This window comes from Diachasma alloeum, unplaced genomic scaffold, assembly GCF_001412515.2.
Source record: "Diachasma alloeum isolate Michigan unplaced genomic scaffold, Dall2.0 Dall_scaffold_00307, whole genome shotgun sequence".
Taxonomy (NCBI): Eukaryota; Metazoa; Arthropoda; class Insecta; order Hymenoptera; family Braconidae; genus Diachasma; species Diachasma alloeum.
In genome coordinates this window covers 712,449-732,428 of record NW_021680446.1, presented here as the reverse complement: position 1 = coordinate 732,428, position 19,980 = coordinate 712,449, and the positions used below count along the sequence as shown (strand labels likewise).

General features: G+C 44.5%; 4 protein-coding genes across 6 annotated transcripts in view; 2 read left to right on the top strand and 2 right to left on the bottom strand.

The window, feature by feature from the left end:
* LOC107039766 overlaps window positions 1-6,694 on the top strand; it is a 12,583-nt gene extending 5,889 nt beyond the window's left edge. Inside the window, exons 2-4 of one of the 2 annotated variants that reach the window (XM_015259542.1) lie at window positions 1,337-2,058; window positions 2,461-3,984; window positions 5,683-6,694. In XM_015259542.1, coding sequence (XP_015115028.1) covers window positions 1,337-2,058; window positions 2,461-3,984; window positions 5,683-6,564 — 3,128 coding nt within the window. In that variant the 3' untranslated portion in view covers window positions 6,565-6,694. Of the gene's footprint in view, window positions 1-868; window positions 966-1,336; window positions 2,059-2,460; window positions 3,985-5,682 lie in introns of those variants that run through there. The other variant, XR_001460976.1, reaches the window with a different exon arrangement.
* Window positions 6,695-9,116: 2,422 nt separating this feature from the next.
* On the bottom strand, window positions 9,117-12,915 carry LOC107039718. Its single transcript, XM_015259478.1, has 4 exons — window positions 12,844-12,915; window positions 11,663-11,818; window positions 11,352-11,578; window positions 9,117-10,296 (listed from the first exon to the last, which is right to left on the bottom strand). Exons 1-4 carry the CDS (start codon window positions 12,913-12,915, stop codon window positions 9,117-9,119), a joined length of 1,635 nt encoding a protein of 544 aa, XP_015114964.1.
* A 770-nt stretch (window positions 12,916-13,685) lies between these two features.
* Window positions 13,686-16,099, bottom strand: LOC107039737. The gene is made up of 4 exons (XM_015259501.1): window positions 15,968-16,099; window positions 15,703-15,809; window positions 14,332-14,534; window positions 13,686-13,985 (listed from the first exon to the last, which is right to left on the bottom strand). Exons 1-4 carry the CDS (start codon window positions 16,037-16,039, stop codon window positions 13,738-13,740), a joined length of 630 nt encoding a protein of 209 aa, XP_015114987.1. The 5' UTR covers window positions 16,040-16,099; the 3' UTR covers window positions 13,686-13,737.
* A 224-nt stretch (window positions 16,100-16,323) lies between these two features.
* Window positions 16,324-19,980, top strand: part of LOC107039783 (mediator of RNA polymerase II transcription subunit 13) — a 24,470-nt gene continuing 20,813 nt past the window's right edge. Inside the window, exons 1-2 of one of the 2 annotated variants that reach the window (XM_029126216.1) lie at window positions 16,324-16,372; window positions 16,650-16,832. In XM_029126216.1, the coding sequence (XP_028982049.1) occupies window positions 16,764-16,832 (69 nt within the window). In that variant the 5' untranslated portion in view covers window positions 16,324-16,372; window positions 16,650-16,763. Of the gene's footprint in view, window positions 16,833-19,980 lie in introns of both variants that reach the window. The other variant, XM_029126217.1, reaches the window with a different exon arrangement.

The window sequence follows — 19,980 nt, the reverse complement described above, 5'->3', positions numbered from 1 at the left end:
CCCCCACCCTCAAACCCCCATCGCCGCTCTGTCCGTTGGCCCTCTGGACACTGTATTTTCTCCTCTCTTGTATTTTTTCCTCTCCCCCAACCACCCCCTCTCACCCCCCGCCGCCGCTCTGTCCTGTGGCCCTCTGGACACTGTTTTTTCTCCTCTCTTCCTCGTGAAAAAAGAAACAAGAGACCGGCTATTTCTTGTCTCCGGTCTATAGACAGAATCTTCTATTTATTTCATAACGTTCGACGGCTATACATATCGATCATTTGGATGTCACGAACAGGGTGTAGAGCACCCTTGCATTCATTAGTGAAGTGCCGACTATTTTTCACATTGTAGAGACGCCACGACCTGCCTCAAGCCCTCCCACTCCTTGACTTCGAGCGCTTAACGAGGAGTAAAGAGTTGTTTCCCGTGATTCCGGATCTGAATGGGGAATTTTCCAAAATCGGGAGGACTTGGAAATTTTTTTTTTTAAGTGAGGGATGAAGACGTTCCCTTCACTTTGATACTTTAACGTAGCTCTACCCTTACGGTAAATTCAAAGATAATTGAAAACAGCAAAAAACTTCCGGAAAACTCGATTAGATTCGGAATCCTAATTTTTTTCTGGTTAATTATCGTTTTGGTTTTTGTAGAAGAAATGTTTAACAATCAGGATTTAACATGTCCAATGTTAACATGTCCAACAATGTTGAAAATCAGGATTTTTATATGGTCTGCTGTCAGTCGAAAAAATTACAGAATTTACCGACAGTTTAGCGACACTGGCTAAAGTTCTTTAATGGGCTGTAGCTTCTTTGTTTGTCATTTCGTTTTTCAAATAAATTTGTAAAAATTAATGTCTCTTTAAAAAATGCAATTTCCATAGAAAAAGAGAAAAAAAAGGAGTGGAGAAGAGACGAATCAGGAAATGTGTGGATACTCACCATGAGCAATGGAATTGAAAAAGAATATTGAGGAACGAGGTATGACCCTACAATCTAAAATCTCATCATTTCGTTCATTAAGAAAATTTCTAAAAATTGATATCCTCTGGTAAAAGCAATCTCCATAGAAAATCTTACATAAAAAGGAGATCCGACGCACTCTGCCTGTTTGGCAAACGGTTCAAGTCGACTCCCAGTTGAGTAGAAATATCTCCGAACCTAAGGGAGATATCGAAATTTTCGTAATTACACTTATTACAGCTCTCAATCCGCTCTACAAAAAAGTTCATGACAAAAATTTTGCCATCTCCCTTAGATTCCGAGATATTCCCTGAAAACCGGGCACCAGTCAAAATTGAAAAAAAAATCACGTGCGGCGAACAAGAAAAAAGAATTCCCTCCTGTTCTAGAATCTCGTTTGGGAAATGAGCAGACCCCGCGTTTCACGATGATAGACTCCAGCAGTCAGGCGAGCTCGAGCGGTCTGGCGACGGCCCTCCGCGACCGCTCAAGCTGCTCAATCCCAAACCAGCCGAACCGCTCCCTGCCAGTGCGCCCAGCGCCGCACATCCCCTGCAGGAGCCTCCTCCCCCGCCGGGCGCTCCCGCCGCACTCCCCCGCGGGGCTGGACTCCCCAGACTCCGAATCAGTGACGACCTCGTCCGACCGCTCGCACCAGGACCCGACGGTCGGTCTCATCAGGATCGAAGTTCCGCACTGGCACAACGACATCCGCCAGCCGTACATCAACATCGTGAACCTGTCGACGCTGCACGCGCCGTCGGAGGCGGCCCGCGGGCTCAAGCGTAAGGCAATCGAGCCCGAGGACAGCGTGACCACTTCAAACTGCAGTCTGATCGACATCTCCCACAGCCCCGACCGCTCCGACAGCTCAAAACAGGGCTCTCCCTCGTCGGTCTCCGCAGCGGACTCCCCGAGGACGCCGCACCCTGAGGGCGACTCGACCCTAAAGAAACGGCGAAAGCGAAAGCTGAAGAGGGACGAGGAAAAGATGGAGATTAACCTGGAGCCCCAGCCCTCGAAGATGGTTCCCCCCCTGCGACTGAAGAAGATCCAGAGTCTCCAGGAGGACGTGCCGAGCGTCGCGACCTGGGGAGCCCCGAAGAAGCCGGTAAATCACAGTCAGCCTGGCCAATTCATTTATTTCACTTCTAGTATTCAAAACCATCTTTATAATGATTTGGTAATGATTGGTATAACGTTAGAATTCGAATATCTTCAAAGTACTGTGTACTCCTTTGATGCAAAAACGTACAAGTTGTGGGTTCTTGAGTGGAGTATTGCTGTGATCCTTTCTTATTATATCCATCAGGTTTTTGAAGAGTGCCAAGTGAATTTGGCGATGACCTTGAACATTGCCATTCACCAACAAAGTTATAATTGTTTAAATTGATAGTATTAGACAGATGGTGAACATCGGTGACAATTTTAAAATTTTAGAACTTATTTATTATTTAGAATTTATTAATGTTAATATGTCCTTGCTACCAACCATTAACAGAACAAGCCCGAGGAGCCGCAGGAAGTTCTCCCGGGCTTCAGATTTTACCAGCCCCGACCACCGGACCCCGACCTCCCCAAAGACGCCTCCAACTACCGCATCGTCACCGGGACGACTCCCCCCTACGACGAGTACATCGACTCCAGCACTGTCAAGGCCCTTGACAAAGCCTCAAGGGCCGTCGATCAGTGCCAGAAGGACGAGAACCTGCGGTTCAGGCAGAACAAGCTGAAGCTCAAGCTGAAGGACTTGAAGAAGAAGACAGTCGAGCTGGGGAGGGAGATGCTGAGGACGGCGATGACGTCCCCCGACAACTCCGCCCAGGAGACCCCCGTCGAGGAGCAGATCAAGAAGCTGACGAGTTTGCTGAAGAAACTGCCGGAGGCGGCTGCGAGGGCCGACGCCGACTGTCAGCTGGAGGACGTCCCAGGGGCTGTCGTCACCTCGACGATCTCGGGAGTTCTCCAGAGCGCCCCGTCCCCGGAGCCCCCCAAGCTCTCCCCGAAGGCCCCAGTGGACTTCGGAAATTCACTGAACGTTCACCAGGTCAGGGACACCCCTCCAGTCCTGGCGAAGGCGATCGCCCATGGGGAGGACACCGAGGACACCTGGCAGGAGTTCGAGGGCCTGAGGGGCCTCCTGAAGATCACGAAGAAGGGGGAGGGGAAGCCGGAGGGCTCCGTCGTCGCGTCGTCCGTCATCACGACGACGAGTGACAGCTCGATTCACGAGGAAATCGATCTGGATAACAAGTGCCAGGTTGACCTGGGGCTCAGGGCGAATGCAAAAACGGAGATAAATCCGGTGAGGCTGAGGAATCAGGTGAGGGCCATCGAGATCAAGAGCCTGATGGGGAGCCCGGACATTCCGGAAGTCATTAAGATCGATCTCAGGAAGACCCCGAGCCCTGGGGAGATGGTGATTGACACCACGAGCGTTCTCCAGGAGTTCGAGAAGAGGTCGGATGGAAATGGGCCTGGGGTGGGGGGCGCTGGGGACCTGGGGGCTGCCCTGAGCCTCCAGGGGGCTCGGGCCGACGCCCTGAGGATTCGGACTCCTGCCCCGATTAGCTCCTCCTCGGAGGCCCCCGGACCGCCGGCTTCCCTGGAGGATTGTCTGGGTGTCAGTGACTCGAAGGATTTGGCGATGGCGGAACAGTTCCCCACCCTCGGGAACTGGCTCGCCAGGATGTCGGCTAAAATGCCGAGTGAAGCTCCTAAAGGCGTCTCCAAGAAGGCGTCGGGCGAGCAGATTGTCATTGAGAGCAGGAGCCCCGCGTATCAGCCGAGGGTCCAGGGGTACAGTCTGGGGAGTGGGAAGGGTGTTGGGGCGGATTTGAGCGCGGGGGGAGGCGCGAGGGAGAATGGGAGACGGTGGAGGGAGGGGCGGGAGGGCCAGGAACAGAGGGCTCAGGAGTACGGCAGCGGGGGGGGGGGGGGGGGGAACGTGCAGGCGATGCAGCAGAGCCAGCAGATGGCGCAGGAGTATTGCGCACCGACGGTGCCGGTGGGGAGATATTATCCGAGGAATTATCCGGTGAGTGATTTTCAGCGATTTTATTTTCATCACTTGGGCGTAGAGTGAAATTTCACGCAAAATCCCAATTTTCACACGTTGCGATGAAAAATATCGGTTTACCATTTACCAGAGCCGAAAAACACTTTTACGCACTTGTATCAAAATATACTATTATTTATTTGATAATGATATTATATCGTCGCATTAAAATCAAAGGGCGTAAGTGCCATTTCTCTGAGATTTTTTTTCTCTTAATACCAAGGGGCGTATGTTTTTTTTTCCTTCGAAATGGAGTTTTCTCAACTTATGAAAGGTTTTTTGTGGACAAATTTCTGAAGTGGGAAATCGACGTAAGTCCGACTAGCAAGTACTGAAGGGGCGTATCTCCAGCACATACGCCTCTTTCTTTTTATACTTTTTATTTCTTTTCTAGCTCATATTGAGAATGAATAATTCCAAAGGGGCGTAACTCAGGCACATACGTCCCTTTGTCTTTCAAGCAATAATCACAGAGGGGCGTAACTCCAATATATATGTCCCTTCATTTGTTACTGTTCGTTCCTATTGATTCATCAAGTATAAACGGAATCACATGCACTACAGCCCTAATAATAAATAATATTTGATTCTACATTAACCTCCCCTCCCTCCCTCTCATCATGAATGTTCAAATTATTTCCCTTTGATTTTTTGCTTGAATGAAACAATTTCATGAGAAATATCAGTAACTAAACTAAAATTTTCTAAAATTTTCTTCTAAATTTATTCGATTTCATTCATTAATTTATTTTATTTTTTTTAATTATGACTGCAAATTTCAGGAAATTATCTGTATGAAATTTCGAGTCGTGACTGCTTTGAACACTTCGGAAGAAAATGAGACCATAAAGGAAGAAGAAAATAGTTAAAGCGTTTTATGTTGATATAACAATATAAAACTCATTATCGCGAGTAGACCTAAGATATAATGAGAGAGAGGCGTATGTGGGACTTACGCCCTTTTCGTTTTATTTCAACATGAAATGTGTCATCCGAAGTGCACAACACATAATGTAAAAAGGGCGTAAGTGTCATTTTTTGAATGAAATGAAACAGGCGTGAGTGTGGAGATACGCCCCTTTCCCGTTGAAATATAGCAATTGCGCCTTTTTCCTAGAATTTTTTTTTTCCGATTTTTGGTCAGAAATTCCATGAAAAACCGAAAAAACAGGAATTCGGAACATACGCCCCTTTGATTTTAATGCGACGATATGATGTGATAATAGTATAAATAATATGGTATCATTTCATCTATAATAATATTATATAATATTATATAATAGTATAATACTAATTCGCAATTGTTATTGCTCATTTTTCAACATTTTAAGCGTTTGCGGGACAAGCAAACAATAAAAAGTCGATTTTTTTCCACTAATTATTCATTTTTAGATTTTTTTCATTTATCATACTTTTTCATCTGTCATACCTGGTATTTGCAACATTAATTTCTTGATCGCAGATATCCTTGTAATGTTCTCTCTCTCTAACACAATTAACAATTCGCTTACTGCTCTGCTAGTATTTTTCTGCCCATTCGCTCAAACCACGTCTCTCTGCTCTGTAAAAATTTTGTTTAAATTTCTAAACAATAAACTTCTTATGTTGTCCCCGTTCCCTCCCCCGAGCCAACCAACCCCCCAAAACAATCTGAAAAAATAATGATTGACCTTTCAGATGGATCCGTACGGGATTCCGTACGGCTACAACTACCCGTCCCTGGCAGCGGCCTCTCTTTGGAGTGGAGCCGTCCTCCAGTACCCCTTCATGCGTCCTCGAGGTCTTCCTCAGGGCTACCAGCCTCGTTTCCCCAGCAACGTCATGCAGTACCACATGCCCCCAGGCTCGCTGTCCCAGCAGAGGGCCCCACCCCCTCCCTACGCCCTCCCAGGCCAGTCGCAAGTGCCTCAGGCCCCCCAGGACCCCAAGAGGGCCCCAGAGCCCTCGAGAAACGACCCAGGGAGCTACGATCCCACCGTCACGACCAAGAGAGCGGAGTGCCCCCCGGTGTCGATGCCCCAGGGGTCCAGTTACCCCGGCCAGAGGGTCCAGCAGCCCCAGCCCTCCAGGGACCCATACCCCAACCCCTACGCAGAGCCCAATCCCCGGGTGTCTGTCTCAGAGTCTTCGAGGGACCAGATGAACTACCGACAGCCCTGGAGGGGGCCCATCCTGCCCCCAGGACCCCTCGGCATGAGGAATTACCCCATCAACACCAACTGGGCGTCAGACCCCTGCTCTCTCCTGGCTGCCCTCTCCCCTGCCACTCTCCAGAACTTCACGACACCCATGCCCATGGCTCAGAGAATGAGAAATCCCAAGGAACAGGTCGACCACACCAGGAACTGCGAAACCCCTCACCTGGGAAAAGTTAATTACTCGCCGAACACAGCGAGAACTCTCGAGTGCTCAAATTGTGCCTTGCCAGGACCTCTGTTCAAGTGTCTCGGTTGTGAAGTTGCCTTTTACTGCGATGATACGTGCCAGGCTAGACACTGGAGTCGACATGTCGTCAGCTGTCCCAAGAAAATGCCTAAGCTCAAAAAAGTCGTGCCTTAAGTAGTTTTAGTCTGTGGAATCGTCGGGTTTTTTAAGTACTGTTGGGGACACGGACGAAAAATTTTAGGAGAAGAATCTATCGAATTCGTTGGAAAATTCTGTTGAATTTCTATTGAACTGTTCTATTAGTTTTTCGCCGATTCTGTTGAAATCAGTAGCGAAGCGGTAAAACGGGTTAAGTCGACTTAGCTCTTTGCTGAGTTTTCGAGGAATATCTCCGAATTCAAGAGAAATAGCGAAATTTTCATTAGAACCTTTTTTGTAGAGCGAATTGAGAGCTACAAAAAAGGTTATTACCAAAAATTTCTATGTTCCTTAGGTTCCGAGATATTCACTAAAAACTGACCAATAGTCTAAATTGACTTAAACCGGTTTACCGCTTCGCTACTGAAATGTTCAATAGAAAATATTCAGTAGAACAAGTCAGTGGAATTCAATTTTTCTGTATAACTTATTCTATTGAGATATTTTTTATAGAATTTCCTCGGCTCAAATTTTCTGAGTTTTTTCGTTTGATTCCTTTGATGAGAAGAAAAGAAAAATAGAATGAAAAAAAATTGGAAAATTTGAGGCGAGCAAATTCTGTAGAAAATGTATGAAAAGAATAAGTTATATAGAAAAATCGAATTCTGTTGACTTTTTCTATTGAATGTTTTGTGTTGAACGTGTCAATAGAATCAGCCAAAAACTGATAGAAAGTTTGATAGAAATTCAATAGAATTTTCCAACAAATTCGATAGGTTTTTCTATTAAATTTTTTCGTGCGTGGAAACTGACACTTGCGGAAATTTTTGGAGGTAAAACACAGTTTAGGGGATGGAGGGATGGTTTCACGTCGTGAGAAGACGGGTGGACGTGTTGTTTGTAGGAAATACTTTCTGTTGGACGGATTCTAGTCCCCTAAATTGAGTTTTCTTCAGTGGATTATTCCGACAGTTTCGGGTTCATGTGGTGTAAGAGATAAGTGTTAATTATTACCGATTGTTTTAATATTTTCTCGAGAAGGTGATGGGAGAAACGAGATATACATTTTTAAGTTTTTCGTAATGTTCGGAACTCTGAAAAGAAATTTTCGGGTGAAGGCCTGCCATTATTTTTCGAGCGTGAAAACTTGGTTGTTTTTTTTTATTTTGATAATCTGAAATTATCTCCAATTGCTATTTAGTTTTCATAGCCCTGGAGTCGCCAAAAATTATGATTGTACAATCAAAAAAACGTTGAAAAAAAGCTGAACATTATCAAAGAGCGTTTTTTAATAATATTGGGGAGTAAACCCAATAGGGAGGAATTTGCAAATTAATAATTTGATGTATCTAATGGCTGTTAGATCCTTAGTTACCATGAAATGTTCAATTTTTTTTCTACTTTTTTTGATTGTACAATCACAATTGTGATATATTTGACATTATAAAGATGGAAAAAGAATCGAGATAACGTTCGAAGGATAGTCCACCGGGGCCTGAAAAACAAATTTCATAATAAATCCACTCAACTGTCTGCATTTTGAGAAAGGAAAAAAAGTGCTGGTTTCCTCCCACCTCTTCTCGATTTTTTAAAAAGATCATATACACTGATGTATATGAAAAAGTGAAAAAAGTGCCATTGTCATTGTTAAGTGTGGCACCAAATGTTCAGTCAATATTTTCGAATGATTGAGAAAATGATGCCAAAGGTGTTAGAAGAGTGTTTAACTGTATTAATGTATGGATTACAGAGGTGGTTTCTCCACCTGTTTTTTCCTATTAATTTTTAATCATTTTCGAATGCTTTTTTATTATATCAGTGGAAAACGATGCGCTTAATGGTATTTTCTAGTGTTACTTGATCGTAAGTGGAAACATGTTCATAGACGTTTGTTAATTCCTCACCGAGTGATTATTCATGACGAGTAACACGCATGGAATGATGAGTTTTTTAATGGTAAACGAATTTATTTCGAAAGTACAAAAGAAAAAAATGCAAAAATTCTGTGATTGAGTGACAAGAACAATTAAATTTTATCAGAAAAGAAGATGAAAAAATTGAAGGTTTTGTCGAAATCACAGAGCACAATGTCAATTGAAACTGCGTTAATCATCCAAAGACTTGAATATTTTTCTATGTTGTATTGATCGACATTAAAGAAACTTTAAATACAATGCTCGTCTGACTGAAGAACCTCAACTACTACTTCTGCCATTCGACAGAGGGATCATCCAAGTATTTTCAGCAAAAATTTCAAAATTTGGGGGAAATTTTGTCGATAAACGAGACGATTTAATGATTGAATCGATTGGACGTCAAATTTTCATCTACAAATTTGTTCATAGAAAAAAAATATCATAAATGCATTGAAAAAAATTAGTTCACTGCAGAGACAATTCCATTGACTTTCCAAATATCTTTTCCAAATGTCAAAGTGCCTCTTAGAATTCGAAAAAATGATTTTCCACTGTTGACGGAGAGGGTGGATACCCTGCACTGACCCCGGCCGGTGGTACAAGTTCATGAATGTTGCAAGCCCGAAAAATCCATCAGCGCCAGGGGTCTGTCGATTTCCCTCGACAGCAGCCTCACAGGTCCCGGATGTCCCTGAGTAGTTTCACCAGCATGGGATCAGCGTCAACATTCCTGAGCCTCCTCTCGAGGGCCTCGAAGTCAGCTCGTTCAATCCAGGCGGGCGGATCGACCTCCCTGGGAGGCAGGGGCGACAGGAGCCTCTCGCAGACGGCGCAGACCCCGCACCAGGTCCTAAAATCCAGTGGCTCCCTGATATCCCCCAGCAGATCCCCAAACTTCTGCAGCTGCTCCTCAGTGAACGGCCCCCCCATGACCTCCCCCAGCGCCTCCATCACTTCATTCGGTTGGATGTACCTCATTCCGTCCATGGTGTCTTCATAAAACTTGTTGAAAGTCCTACCGAAGATCAACTTCCTTCCCGGAGTCAAGAAGACGAATTTGCCGAGGTAGTCCAGTGGCTTCATGGGCCCCAGACTCCCAGAATCCAGGAGTTCAAACCTCGCGGACTGCCTGGAGAAGACTCTAGGAGCGTTCTGGCAGACAGGAGCAGCCGCCGGAGTCCTCGTGGCCTTCAAGTTCGGTTGGGTCTCCCCCTTGACCCTCAGCGCCTCCTCCAGGGCAATCTTCCTCCTCAAGTTGAACTCCTCCTCCACCGTCTCCCTGTCCAGCTCCCGCCCCAGGTGCCTGATGATCTCGGGGGTGAGGAAACTGCAGGGCTGGTGCTCCTGAACAGGCGTCGTCGCCCTCTCCACTTTGACCTCCGCCTCCGCCGCCATCTGTTGCTGTCCAGAGCTCCTTCTGGAGCCGTCCTCGACCTGAGACACCTGCGTCTCCAGCGGCTCCAGCGGCCCTCTGACCTCGTTCTGCTGTCCGTAGGCCGAGCCCCTCCGGCACTTTCGCTTCTTCAACTTCTTGCCTCTCCGCTTCATCGGGGAGCCCGTCTCCGACTCGGAATCATCCTCTTGGTCTTCATTCCTCGAGGAGCCGTGGTCCGAGAAGGTCCCCGAGGTCGCCTGCACTGGGGACGGCGGCGGTGGCACCGCTGGACGGTTCTGGGGGACCAGGGGCTTCGAAACCTCGCTGGGTCTTCTGGGACTCGGCGGAGGCTCCAACGTCAGCGCGTGCCAGCTCAGGGTCTCCGTCTCCTGCTCCTGAGAGGCTGTCCTCAAGTCCAGGATCAAGGTCGTACGCTCGCGGGGGTTGCAGGTGGCCGGAACCTCCTCCTGGGCACTCCTGTGACGAGGGATGGACGATTTTTTTTAAGAGAGGGAAAAAAATCTAATGTTTCATTGGACGAATTTTGGAGAAAGTGAAATTCGTCGAATTAACATTTTGAGTTATTTTCCTCTTTTTTTAATACTCGAGGATAACTTTCGTCGGGGGTTTTTATTTTTCAGTTTTTTGGTTTTTCAGTTTTTAAATAAGTCAATTGACAACTTCTTCTTCGGGGGTTTTTAATTTTTAATTTTCTAGTTTTTTTATTTAACCCTTTTGCGGTTTTTAAATAAGTCAATTGAAAACTTTTCTGTTGGGGATTTTTAATTTTCAATTCTTCAGTTTTTTAGTTTTTTTGGGGTTTTCAGTTTTTAAATAAGTCAATTGATAATCGATGTTTGGAAAAAATAATCGAAAATCGATTAATCGCCCACTCGAAACATCGATGTTTGGGCATGAAAAATGACTGTTTTCGATTAATCGACAAATATCGCCCAAAATTTTGTTAGCTTGGCCAAACATCGACGTTTGGAAAAAATAATCGAAAATCGATTAATCGGCCGTTCGAAACATCGAATGAAAAACATCGAGTTTGAGCATGAAAAATTGCTGTTTTCGATTAATCGACAAACACGCCCAAATTTTTGTTAGCTTGGCCAAACATCGATGCTTGGAAAAAATAATCGAAAATCGATTAATCGCCCGCTCGAAACATCGAATGAAAAACATCGAGTTTGGGCATGACAAATGGCTGTTTTCGATTAATCGACAAACATCGCCCAAATTTTTGTTAGCTTGGCCAAACATCGATGTTTGGAAAAAATAATCGAAAATCGATTAATCGCCCGCTCGAAACATCGAATGAAAAACATCGAGTTTGGGCATGACAAATGGCTGTTTTCGATTAATCGACAAACATCGCCCAAATTTTTGTTAGCTTGGCCAAACATCGATGTTTGGAAAAAATAATCGAAAATCGATTAATCGCCCGCTCGAAACATCGAATGAAAAACATCGAGTTTGGGCATGAAAAATCGACGTTCGATTAATCGACAAACATCGCCGATCCCTACCTGTGAGCCGTGAGGGGACCACTAGCCAGGGTGGGGGTGGGGGTCAGTGGACGAGAGTCTGTCTCCGTGTATTTTCGGAATAGCTCCTCTGGAACGGTTGTTGTGGCCGTTGCGTCCTGGCCGAGGGGCTCCTGGGGGGTTGACGAGTCCAGGACTCCACCGGCGAGGAGGGTCGCTCGGATCAACTCCATCTCCGTTGGGAGGAGCAGGGTTTTCCCCTCGGTTGCCTGAAATCACGAGATGAAGGATGAGGGGGGGTGGGGAGGGGGGGGGGGGNGAGGGGGGGGGGGGGGGGTCGGGAAAGGGCTTACCCATGACTCCTTGGCCCTCTTGACGAACTCCTTGGCCTCGCAGTCCGCAGGGTGATTGCAGAGGACTGAACAGCCGTAGGGGAAGGGATTGAAGAGACCGGCGAAAGGGCGGAGGGTGAAAGGGGCCGGTCGCGATGTTCCGGATAGCTCAATTTTCTGGGGGGATTCAAGTTTTAAGGCGCTGATGGTGGTGGGAGAATAAGGGTGCGAATGATTTTAGAGGAAAACTATTCTTTTAAATATTACGAGATCTACCGCGCGTGCTGCGCACGCACCTTCCCGTGTCCTCATGCGATTATCGCGCATTCGAGATTTTCGAGATATTTCGAGATCGATTTTCTTTCTTCTTTTTACGATAGGGCGAGATTTTCGAGATATTTCGAGATCGATTTTCTTTCTCCTTTTTACGATAGGGCGAGATTTTCGAGATATTTCGAGATTGATTTCCTTTCTCATTTTTACGATAGGAATAGGATAGGATAACGAATTATCTCACGCATGAAAAAATTCAATAGAAAAACTTGGCGAATGCGCTAAAAAATTTTATTGGGATTCTATTAAAATTCTAGGGAATTCTCGATGAAATTCTATTCTAAAAATTCAATACATTTCCATTTTTCTGTATGAATATTCTCATGAAATTTTTTCTATGAGAATACTTGGGCATGAATTTTCCAAGTTTTTCGCTCGGATCCTGCACTGCAAAATAAAACAAATATAGCGGAAAAAACTGGGAAAATCCATGCCCAGGAGTTTTAATAGAAAAAATCTCAAGAGAAAAATTCGAACAAAAAAATCGAAATTCAACAGAATTCTATGGCGAATTCACTACAGTTTTCTCCTGAATTTTTTCATCCGTGCTCGGCTGTATTGAAAATAAATTTAGAGTATGTGATTGAAGCAAAGTCGAATTAAATGACTGGGAATGAATGAAAAAGTAAAGAAATGAATTCAGTCAATTGTAACTGTTGACCAGTTTTCAATGAATATCTCAGAATCTAAGGGAGATAGCAAAATTTTTGTTAGAACCTTTTTTGTAGAGCCGATTGAGAGCTACAACAAATGTAGTACCGAAAATTTCGCTATCTCCCTTAGATTCGTAAATATTCCTCAAAAACTCGACGTGGAGTCGACTCGACCTATTTTACCACTTCGCTACTGAAATGTTTTTGATCCATTACCTTGGGTTTTGGTTTGGTAATGGGGTGCAGACGAGCAGCAATGAGCCCAGTGCTGCTGGATAGCCCAGGCATCCTGGCATCGCAGCTCCAATGACACTGGTACTTGGTATCGCCCAATCCGGCGTTATTATCCCTAACATTGCAACACGAAACCGTCCAATCTGCCACTCTGCTGGAACGTGCTTTTCGAACTTTGCTACTGTGTTCGTTAGTGGCCTGATGGGTTTTGGAGACAGGTAAATGGGGGGTTGCTACGGCCCGATGGGTCGATCAGCCTAGTTTAATGCGTTCCAGCACGGAATGTCTGTCGTTATTCACACCAGGAAAGGATGGGCATGAGATGAGGAAGAATTCTTTCGTTTTCTACGAAAAGTTGACTCCATCACCATCTGAGCTGATTAATTATGGAGTTGAACGTCATTAACCGTCTGGAGACTTTAAACATTATTCCATCCCTCTTGGAGGATTCGTCTGGACTTTTCTGACTTACGACAGATTTTTGAGACTCGTCATATCTATTCAGTGGTGAAGTGATCAATCGGTTGAAATTGACTTTGTAAATTAAATATTTTTTATTAAATATTTAAATTATTTAAATTTTTGTCAAATCTTGGATAGTCTTCACTTTTCTTTACAAAAAAGATTTTAAGAAAACTTTGATAATTTATTTAGAATTTGAGATATTCATCGAGAACTGGCGCTAGAATGGAATTGACTTGAACCGTTTGACCACTTCACTACTGTATTTTTTATCTGTTCCCATACCTGAGTGTCATCGTATTTGGTTTAACCAGAGAATAAATGTTACGGAAAGTAAAAGATAGGAAATTAATAACGATAAATTGACTTCAACAAAATATTTTATTCATTGCGAATGAATCGTTATCAAACTGTCTACTTATAGTCATCTCCAAACGGATTCTTCTGCCTGTGGCCCTTGTACTTCTTCTTGTACCTCAGCCCAGTGACGATTGTGGAGCTGTAAGGGAACGCTGTCTTCCCATCGAATTTAGTATCGTTGGCTGGGTGGAACCTGTGGTACTCGTACTGGATGTGAAGGTTCTTTGGTAATTCTGTTTTTCTGGCTAGGTCGAAGGGAAGGGCTGTTACAATCGGCGTCGTGTAGAAATTCCTCACATCACCTGGAGGAACATTAACATTTTCATGAATTGGAGATGTGAATAAATCAGTAGCGAAGTCAAACGGTTCAAGTCAATTTAGTCCTCAGTTGAGTTTTCCGGAAATATATCCGAATTTAAGGGAGATGGCGAAATTTTCATAATAACCTTTTTTATAGAGCGAATTGAGGGCTATGAAAAAGGTCATGAGAAAAATTTTGCTATCTCCCTTAGATTTCGAGATATTCATTGAAAATGACAAATAGCCAAAATCGACTTGAAGCGTTTCACAACTTCGCTACTGAAATGATGAAGACTGATGGAATAAATCAACTCGATTTGCTTCATCACTCAATCAACACTTTTTTACCAATAGTTTCCATAGTGTGCAGTCTAGAATTTGGAATGGAATAACTGAATTCCTTCTCGCAAGCCACGAGGAAGTCAAATTTCTTGGGGAGTCCGTCAATCCTAGTGGAGTCATCAGCAGACATTCCCTGATCCTTGCAGACATTGTCTAGTCTTGGAGATACATCTGGGGCCGGCTCGTAAGGCTTCAGTGGCCTCAGAAACCTCAAAAAATCAAAAACGTCTTCATCCTCATTTGAATTATCAAAGCCCCGGGGATTCGAATGGGAGAGAATTCAGAATTCAGAACGATTCGAAACAGCAGAATGCTTTCCCCCGAATCAATACCCCCTGACATTTTTTTTCCTGTGCTGGAGGAATAATCTATCTGTGTATGCGGCACGCGGGAAAGTTTTCGCATTTGTATGGGGAGAAAAAAGGATGAGTTTTTGGGAGGGAGTGGGGGTGAATATATTTGAGGGATCGATGTCATGACCACGCGGTGCTGCCCTCGTACAACAATTCTCAACAGTTCTAGGGTTTTGTTATCAGTAACGTGACAACTGTTATCACGAATATGTAAACAAACCAAAGGTTATTTCGATTCTTTTGGCGGAATTGAAAAGTTTTCTTTGTCAATCTAAATAATTGTCAAATCTTCTGGGATAGGAATCGGAAAATAATAATCAGCCAAGGACGTTTAATAATTTTCCACTCAAGTTGTGAGATTTTTCACATTAAAAAAAAGAGAGAAGACAATTTCTACATTTGAAAAAAACATGTGTTGAACTGAGAGAATTCTGTAGTGAAGTGGTCAATCGGTTTAAGTCGACTCGTAATTTAAGAAAGAGCGAAATTTTTGTAAAATCTTTTTCGATCGTCTTTACTTTTCTTCGCAAAAAAATTTTCAGGAAAATTTTGCCAACTTCTTCAGAATTTGAGATATTCATCGAGAACTGGCGCTAGAATGGACTTGACTTAAACGATTTGACTTCTCTACTGAATTGAACATCAGGATCTCTTAAAAATCCAAACTACAAGTGAGAAGCCAATGTTTTCATTAAAAAAAACTGTTGCAAGTGAAATTCGGTATTGTCTAGTGGTCAGGATTCCGCTCATTCCTCACAAGTGAACGAAGAGAAAAAAAAAGTGCGAGGTGAAAAAAAAATTCAGAATCCCTCTAAAAATTGAATATCACAGGGTAGTGACGTCCCTGATCTGTCAAAGCCCTTGCGTACGTCCAACATGTTTACGGGTTAAACCCCAAGTGGTGGGGGTGGGGGTCACTCCAATATGGCCGTAGTCCCTAGGCCCCGTAGGGTGTCGGAAGACCGCGCAAACTGCTCCCGGAGACCTCCCCAGCCCGTCTCAAGCCCCCGAAAAAAAATCTCACCCACGTGAAGCCAGTGATTTTTCATTCCACTCCAACTTCCACTTGATGGTGCTCCTGGGTGGAAGAGGCGGCTCTTTCTGCTTGTACCTCACCCCATCGACTCTTACCTTCAATCACCAAAATATAACGGTTAAATTCGCGGCAGTGTGGGTGCCCTCCGGCAAAAAATCCAGAGTCTCCCCGGGAAAATTAGTGTTCTCCCTCAAAAAAACAATCGCCCGCCCCCGCCCCTCAGCCCCCTCAGCCCCCAGTGGTGTAAACTCACAGTGACAACACGAAGTAACGACGATATTCCTCGATTACATGCCTTAGTGGCGTGTCCGATGAGCGCAGCCATCTTTCCTCCGTAAATATCGGCCGTTCACCACGAAAAAGCCACAGTATAGTCCTCGCAACATCACTGTACAGCGCCCCAAAAAGTTGGCCAATGTGCCGCGCTCGTCGCCACTGAACCCCCTACAACACTTCCCCCCACTCCGCCCCCCACTATCCCTCCCCCCCTTCCCACACAGCGGGCAAAAGGCGTATGTGTGCCCACAGACGGGCGAGTCCTCGTCTGTATTGATGGGGGAGGGGGCGCAGGAGGGGTGGGTGCTTGTTGGGCTTGCAACGTTGAGGCTTGTTGTGTTCCCAGTGAGCGCGTCCGCCATTTTACAGTCGCCATTGAAAGGTGAAAATCCTCCTAAATGTTTCACGAATTATTAACAAATTAAAATCCGTAAATATTTGTAAATAATAATTTCCAATAAATCGTCAAAGCTCCGTTAACAGTAATCGTGTTAATGTGGATGATAATAAAATCCCTGGATTTATGTGTAATTTACGTGAAATATCTTGGTGTTAATGTGATAAATACGTGGGGGAATAATGTGAAGTTTCAACTATGAAATAATTACAGTGACCATTTTAATCATTTGTTTTTCGTTCTGTTTTATTCGATACATCAGCGTCATCACGAGATATCAGGGTGTGAAGTTTTTATTCGGGTTATTGACTAGTGATTGTTGCGGTGCACTTGTTGGTGGGATAAATTAACATCGTTCTGGTACGATGGAGAAGCCATGACGCACCCGTCGCATCAGACTAACGGCGCCAGCTTGGAGGACTGCCACACGAATTTCTTCGCACTGGTGAGATGACAAAATTATCAATTGTCTGATTAATTAGATCGGGAAGTGTCTGGGGAGGGGGTTGAGCCTTGGGCGACCTTTATTCCTCATCTCCACGAGTGCCTCAACTCGACTGAGGTCTTGGCGATTTCCCTCTCGCCTTTTTCATCGTCAAACTGCAATTTTTTTTTTCATTCTCGATATCATTTCATTCGTTTCTGATTGTTTTGGTGATTAGGGGGGCCGGGGCGGGGGAGGGAGAGGGGTTTAGTGTCCATTCGATGAGGGGAAGACGGTTTTAGGTTTTTCGAAAATTCTGAACGCTTTTGGGGCCTTCGTTCCTGCGATTTTGAGCTGTCAACCGTTTTTTTCGGGTTTTCGGGGGCGGGCGGGGGTCAACGGGGGTGAGAAGGGTTTTTTGGGGGCTTTGGGGAGCACCGGAATGTCCTGGATACCCGACTATCGCGCCTCCCGACGTGAGTGCAACAACGAAAGGTTGGGAATGATAAGGGGATCCTCTTTCCTTCTTATTCTCCACTCAAATTTTTTTTTTCAATGTGTTCGTGTGGGTTTCCACGCTCTACTCGTAACATTCCTTTCGCCCTGTGATCGCAATGGGGGAAAACTGTGTCAAGCGGTGACTTCACGAGTAACGTCAAAACTCTGGGTGAAAAAATGACGATAAAATGGCTCATCTCGCGGTGAAATCGACTTGAATTTTTGGCAATTGTCGCTGGATTATCGACAGATCGAAGTGAACTGTTGGGAGGGGGTTTTTTTTTTCGGGGAATTTATTGAGGCGAAACAATCGGAAACTGGCGCCGCGTATGCGACAACATTCCCCTCCTTGGGATCTCCATTCCCCCATGGGAAGGAGAGGCGAGAGGGGCCCCAAAGAGCCTTGTCTCTTTCTGTTTCTCTCTGTTATAAACTCATCGTTTATGTGTGTGTGTGCTGCGGGGACTAGGCTTTACTTCGACGTTGCACCTCTACTCCTATGCCCACTGATCTCCCACGGTGAAACTGGCGAAACCTCTCGACTGAAATATGTACCAATAAATTAAACATTAATATTTTATTCTGAAAATCCTGAAGTCCTAGTATTTCTCTCATTCTGCTCTCCCTCATCTCCTTTTACTGACGATAACTCGAGATTGCCAGAGTGAATTTTCCCAATTTTTCATCCGTTTTGAAGGTCTTTTTTCGGGCTTTAAAATGAATTTTGAATCATTGAAATCGGATCGTTGGGGCGGGAGATATTCTTGATTGACAAAGATGCTATTTGTTAAATTTTCTATTCATTGTTTTGTTTTCTCCGATTTTCTGTTTTCATCGAGTGAACGCCTCCGGAAAATAGAGCAGAGAGCTAGAGTCAGGTGAGAGGGCCGGGGGGGGGGAGGCTCGGTGAAAGCCCTGGTAAGACGAGACACTGGAGAGAGAAAAAAAATGTAGAAAGGAGTTTTTCCCGGTGCAAGAGTCGCCCGGTGAATCCGTAAAATCGGTAGCAGTGAAAAAATCACGCAGGGCATTTAAAAGGACTGAAGGCCAACTTCCGGGGTTAACGATGTGTGCAAAACCCACTGGTTTATTACGCATTTCTCCGCCGTTAAGGCATTTAACAACCGGTCATTGACTTAACGATTTCACACTTTGTCGAACTGTCATTGATAAAGAAATATTCACTCGTCTCATTCATGATTTTTCCCGTCTATAGTCAATCAGTCGCATTGAACCGGTCCGTCATTACGGAAATCATCGCCACTGGTGGTGGTATTCCCTCATAATCGATTCACTCTGGCCACTCTATTCCCCCGGAAATTTCACTGTAGATCGATTTTTCCGGGAGTTCCCGCGTAAATCAAGTGGCCGGGGGCCTGTGGGTGTGCGAAAAGTAGACGAACTGAGGGGGGAAAATAAGGGAATAATAAAAATAGTGCGGAGGGCGAGGGGGCGGGAGGGCGAGAGAGAGAGAGAGGTGCGGAGCCACGCGGGCGGCCTTGCACGTAGTTTTCCCCCTCGCTCGTATTGATCAGACGTTGGGAGGCTTGACAGTACCTAACTGTACGGTGTGCGCCTTCGGTTTTAACCCAACCTCTTGTTACCATTGCGATACGCGTGCCGGTATTCTTCATTCCATGAATGCTTTTGATTTTTTCAAAAATCAAAAACGGAATTCATTGGAGCAATGATTTTTTGAATTGATTTTTTTGATTTTTTCGAAATTCCTGATTTTTTAAATTGATTTTTTTTATTTTTTCGAAATTCCTGATTTTTTAAATTGATTTTTTTTATTTTTTTTAAATCCCTGATTTTTAAAAAATTGAAAACAGGGGTTTCAAAATCACTGATTTTGAATTAATTGAATCCCCGATTTTTTGAATTGATGTTTTTAATTTTTTTCAAATCCCTGGTTTTTGAAAAAAGCAAAAACAGGCATTTCACAATCACTGATTTTTAATTAATTGAATCCCCGATTTTTTAAATAGATTTTTCAATTTTTTTCAAAATCCCTGATTTTATCAACCTTTTAACCCCTCATTAACATTAAAAAAAAATCAAAAGTGTCCGTTTTACCCCAATCTCCCCTACAATGAAAAACAATGATGTTCAGTGAAGGAAAGGGAAGACCGCAGTCGTATTCACGTAAAAAAAAATTTTTTTGCACCTAAAAATGACAATTGTAATAGTATTTAGAAATTTTGGGACTGCGAATAAATCTCATGTCATCAGCCATTCAACCATAATTAACCGAGTAACCCAGTCGACATCACCCTTCGCGTGACGAATTTTCTCGCGACGAGTTTATGACGTGCATGCAAAGTTTATTACGATATTTGTCGAATGAGCGTGCGCATGAGTCTCTAAAAACGCAAGTTCTTGTGTGACGACAGAGAGTTGGATGCATGTGACGGAGGGAAAATAGAGGGAACAACAATGGGTTGTACGAGGGGGAGTCGGGGAATTAAAACGAGAGCGTGATGTAGGAGTCGCGAGATTGCCTGCCCCCCCTGCCCCTTGTTAGGTGGGAGGTCGAGTGGAAGGAGGCGACTGCGCGTGTAACAGGTGCCATCGTCGTCTTTTAAACTCGGCGGTTCTTATCCCGGTGGGTTTAGACGGGGGGGGGGGGGGGGGGGGCATAGGGCCGAGGAACTGTCTCTTTTACACATCT

Coding starts and splice junctions, on each gene's coding strand:
- LOC107039737 (XM_015259501.1), bottom strand. CDS start 16,039: ATGGCTGCGCTCATCGGACACGCCACTAAGGCATGTAATCGAGGAATA. Junction 14,535..15,702: donor AAATCACTGGCTTCACGTGG/GTGAGATTTTTT, acceptor TGATTTTTTGAG/GTTTCTGAGGCCACTGAAGC. Junction 13,986..14,331: donor GCACACTATGGAAACTATTG/GTAAAAAAGTGT, acceptor ATGTTCCTCCAG/GTGATGTGAGGAATTTCTAC.
- LOC107039718 (XM_015259478.1), bottom strand. CDS start 12,915: ATGCCTGGGCTATCCAGCAGCACTGGGCTCATTGCTGCTCGTCTGCAC. Junction 11,819..12,843: donor TTACCAAACCAAAACCCAAG/GTAATGGATCAA, acceptor GAATCCCCCCAG/AAAATTGAGCTATCCGGAAC. Junction 10,297..11,351: donor GGTCCCCTCACGGCTCACAG/GTAGGGATCGGC, acceptor CCCTCGTCACAG/GAGTGCCCAGGAGGAGGTTC.